The following is a 3,922-nucleotide window of genomic DNA, read 5'->3' on the forward strand; positions in this document are numbered from 1 at the left end:
TATTTTTATACGGCGATTGCAAAAAAAAAAAAATCCCCTTTTTTTCTTTTTACACGACATTTTTCACTCAAATAAATAAATAAATTAATTTTGATGTTTAAAACCGTTAATAATGACAAACAAATAATTATTACTTAAACGAAAAGAAAAGGCGTATATATATATATACAATTGATCGATATTAATTAAATGATTGATTGGTAATTTTTCCAATAAATATCGATTAATACTAATAATAGTAATAATAATGATAATTCTTACCTTTTGTGCGATGTGGCCTCAAGGGCCATGGGCCCGCGTGCAGGCTCCACGACGGACGGTATACGTAGCAAGTCGTGAGGAAAAATTTTGATAAATTTTTTTTATCGACAATAATTAAAAAAAAAAAAAAAAAAACAAAAAATTTACTTATTTACTTCGATCGATATACACTTAACCGATAAAACGCGAAAGTTTTAAAAAAATAAATAAATAAAAATAAAAAATTTGAATTCGGTATATACGTTAACTCGACTTTTTGAAACGTTTGAAACGTTTTTGAAACTCGAAACGTTTGTGCCCGAGATAACGCGAGATAACGCGAGATAATTATTTCATCACTTTTACATGTAAAAAAAATTAAATTAAATAAATAATAATAATAATTTCGAGCACGAAAATCAATCACGTGACATAAACGAAAACAAACAACAATTAACAAACAACAATAACAACAACCGCAACAACTACAACGACAAAATAATAAAATTAATTTCAAATCCGGAACCTAACATTCACCATGAAAGACACGAGCGCACTGATTGAACTCGACTCAAGTTGAAATGGAGTAAGGTAAAAAAAGAGTTGTGGGCATCGTTAATATTATTCGCCATTACCGTATTATTAACATTACTCTTTTTTTTAAACTAAACTACATAAATATTATTTTTATACATAATTAAATAACAATCAAATTACTTAAACATAAATTTTTGTTTCACCCCCGTTCGAAAATTTCGTCAGACTACTAAAAAAGGTTTTTTTCGCGATTTTATTTTCTCTAAGATTTTCCCTCTAAAAAAGTTTTTTTTTTGAAACAATTATAAAATGATTATGAAACAATGAATAAAAAATAATAATAATAATAATAATCAAATTTTATAATTTTTTTTTTAAGAAAGAATTGATAAATAACGCGTCGGAAAACGTGTTTAAAAATAAAAAAATAATAATAATATTAATAAAAAATTTAATTATAATTAACGTCTCGCGTGATTAGGAATAATAATAATAATATCTATTTTTAAAAATAGGAAAAATTTTATCAGGAGTTCGGGTTCGGGTGTCTCCGACTATATACAAACAAATAAATGTTTGTGTTGTTTTGACCAATGCGCCACTTATCGTAAAATTCGGTCGTCAAAAAAAAAAAAAAAAGAAATGTCTTCCGCTTCGGTATTTAATTTCTTACGTAATTATATTTAGTTATTTGACGGTGGTAAATTAAAATATAGTTTTTTTTTTTTTTACACGGTTGATATGTTTATCACTTCGCATTCATTGCCCTCAGTTAACTTTATAACGAAAATTTTTTTTAAAAATGCCGAGTCTTTTGGCCGGGGATTGATACATAAAAAAGTATGTTTGGTAAACAAATCAATTTTTTATCAAGGATTTCGTAATTGTGAAAATCTTCATGCATCGCCCCGGTTAACGCCTCTTGAGGTATTTTTTAATATTATTTTTCCTTTTTTCAATAAAGAATTTAAACCATTTTCTTTAACCAGTTGAGGTTCTAATCAAATGAGTATAATTTAAATATCTACCTATTAACACTTTTCATTTTGTCAGGTAAATCATATACTTCAAGCAAATGAATTCACCAAAGAATTTACCTCGGGTTTTCCTATTAAATCCTATGATTCAAATCAACTACCTTCGAATGAACCCATGGAAGATACAAGGACAGAAGCTCGATGCCTTTACAATAATGGTAAAAATCATAAAAGGTTTCTTTTTTTTCTTTTTTTTTTTTTCAACCACACACACACACACACACAAGGGTAAAATTTTTCTTTTAACAAGAATTCATATATCTAACATGATGAGATCTACAAATTTCACTGTCTGTCGATATGATTAAATGACAATTTCAATGCCAAAAAAAGAGAATTTTTTCATTTCATTGTTTTTTCAATTTTTTCTTTATCTATACAGTAATTTATGTCATTTTGGTAAGTTTTAAATATTTCCCTTCTATTTTTTTTTTTTTTTTTTTTTTCATAAAGATATTCGGTAGTTTTTATAATGATAATTTTATTATTTTTTTCATCAGGTTATTTATTTGGAGTCTTCGATGGTCACGGTGGAGAAGCTTGTGCGCAAGTTATTGCTAAAAGATTATTCCATTACATAACAGCACATTTTCTTTCTCATCAACAGTTACAGTCACTGTCTGAAGCCATTATTAACACTGACAGTTATTCGAATAAAATATTGGAATGTTACAATGAACGATTTGATTTTGTGGATGTATTAAAAAATTTATATGCCAACAGCTTTCAAATATTAATTAAAGATTTATTAAGTAATACTAGAGAAAATATGTCTATTGAAACTGCATTAGAAAAATCATTTTTAAGGTTGGATGATGACATTTCAAAGGAAGCATTGGAAGCTGAAACAATAACTGGAATAAGTAAGAAAACATTTTCTGTCGCCATGTCTGGAGCTGTTAGCTGTGTCGCTTACATCACCGGTCCTAACTTATACATTGCCAACGTTGGAGATTGTCAAGCTGTAATCGGAAGGTTGGCTGATAATGGACAGTGGAGTCCTAAAACTATAAGTATTCCTCACAACGCTGACAATATTTCAGAAGTAAAAAGAATATTGAGTGAGCATCCGAAATCAGAAGAAAATAGTGTTATAAAGGGAGAAAGATTACTCGGTCATTTGGCTCCATTAAGAGCCTTTGGAGATTTTAGATATAAATGGAATAAAGACTTACTCGAGAAAATGGCTGGCCCTTATTTTGGAACTCATGCAGTGCCTGGAGATTATCACACTCCACCTTATTTAACGGCCAAACCGGATATTTATCATCATCATTTGACAATAAAAGATAAATTTTTAATATTAGCCACAGATGGATTGTGGGATTTCATTTCACCTCAACAGGTAGTTATTACCAAAAAAACCCAAAGTAAATTTTCTATTGTAAATCAAAGGGATGCTATATTTCTGATTTTTACAGGTTGTTCGAATGGTGGGTGAACACATGCGAGGGAAAACGGCATTGACTCCCTTTCGTCTTCCAAAAGAAAATATGACGCTAGGAGAAATTAACGAAGCGTTATTAGTTAGAAAAGAATGTTTGGCAGTAAAACCGACCGATACGAACGCGTGCACTCATCTTTTGAGAAATGCTCTCGGGGTCACAGAATATGGACTCGATGAGACGAGGATAGCACAATTTTTATCTTTACCTCAAGACATAGTTAGAAATTTTCGAGATGACATAACAATCACCGTTATTTATTTCGATTCTGATTATTTGAAAAAATACATGCCCGACGATAAATGATATTAACGACAAGATGGCGACCTAATCGACGAATTTTGTGTTTTTTTTTTTTTTTTTCCTACTTATTTATTTATACAAATAATTTTTTAGAGCTGCTATTTAAGTTTTAAAAAAAAAAAAAAAAAACTTGGGCTTCGTCAAATCAAGCTAAAAATCCAAGTACAAAAAACGATGATTAATCGATAATTTTTTAAAAATTATAAAGACTTATTATTATTATTATTATTGTTTGTTTGTTTGTTTAAATAATAGAATTTTATGCCATACACGATATAAATATTAATGTCGCTCTTGTAAATTTAAATCTAAAATTAGAACATTAGAGCCGAAATAAATAATAATAATAATAATAAATTA

The 3,922-nt window shown here is 28.6% G+C and overlaps 1 protein-coding gene across 1 annotated transcript; it reads left to right on the plus strand.

Annotated features, from left to right (window-relative positions):
* Nucleotides 1-1,518: 1,518 nt before the first annotated feature.
* Phum_PHUM537880 (pyruvate dehydrogenase, putative) lies at nt 1,519-3,565 on the plus strand (the record flags this gene model as incomplete). Its single annotated transcript, XM_002431579.1, has 4 exons — nt 1,519-1,704; nt 1,831-1,972; nt 2,315-3,159; nt 3,236-3,565. 4 exons carry the CDS (start codon nt 1,519-1,521, stop codon nt 3,563-3,565), a joined length of 1,503 nt encoding a protein of 500 aa, XP_002431624.1.
* Nucleotides 3,566-3,922: the final 357 nt, after the last annotated feature.

The sequence above is a fragment of the Pediculus humanus genome, genomic scaffold (assembly GCF_000006295.1).
Source record: "Pediculus humanus corporis 1103172108290 genomic scaffold, whole genome shotgun sequence".
In the NCBI taxonomy this organism is placed as follows: Eukaryota; Metazoa; Arthropoda; class Insecta; order Psocodea; family Pediculidae; genus Pediculus; species Pediculus humanus.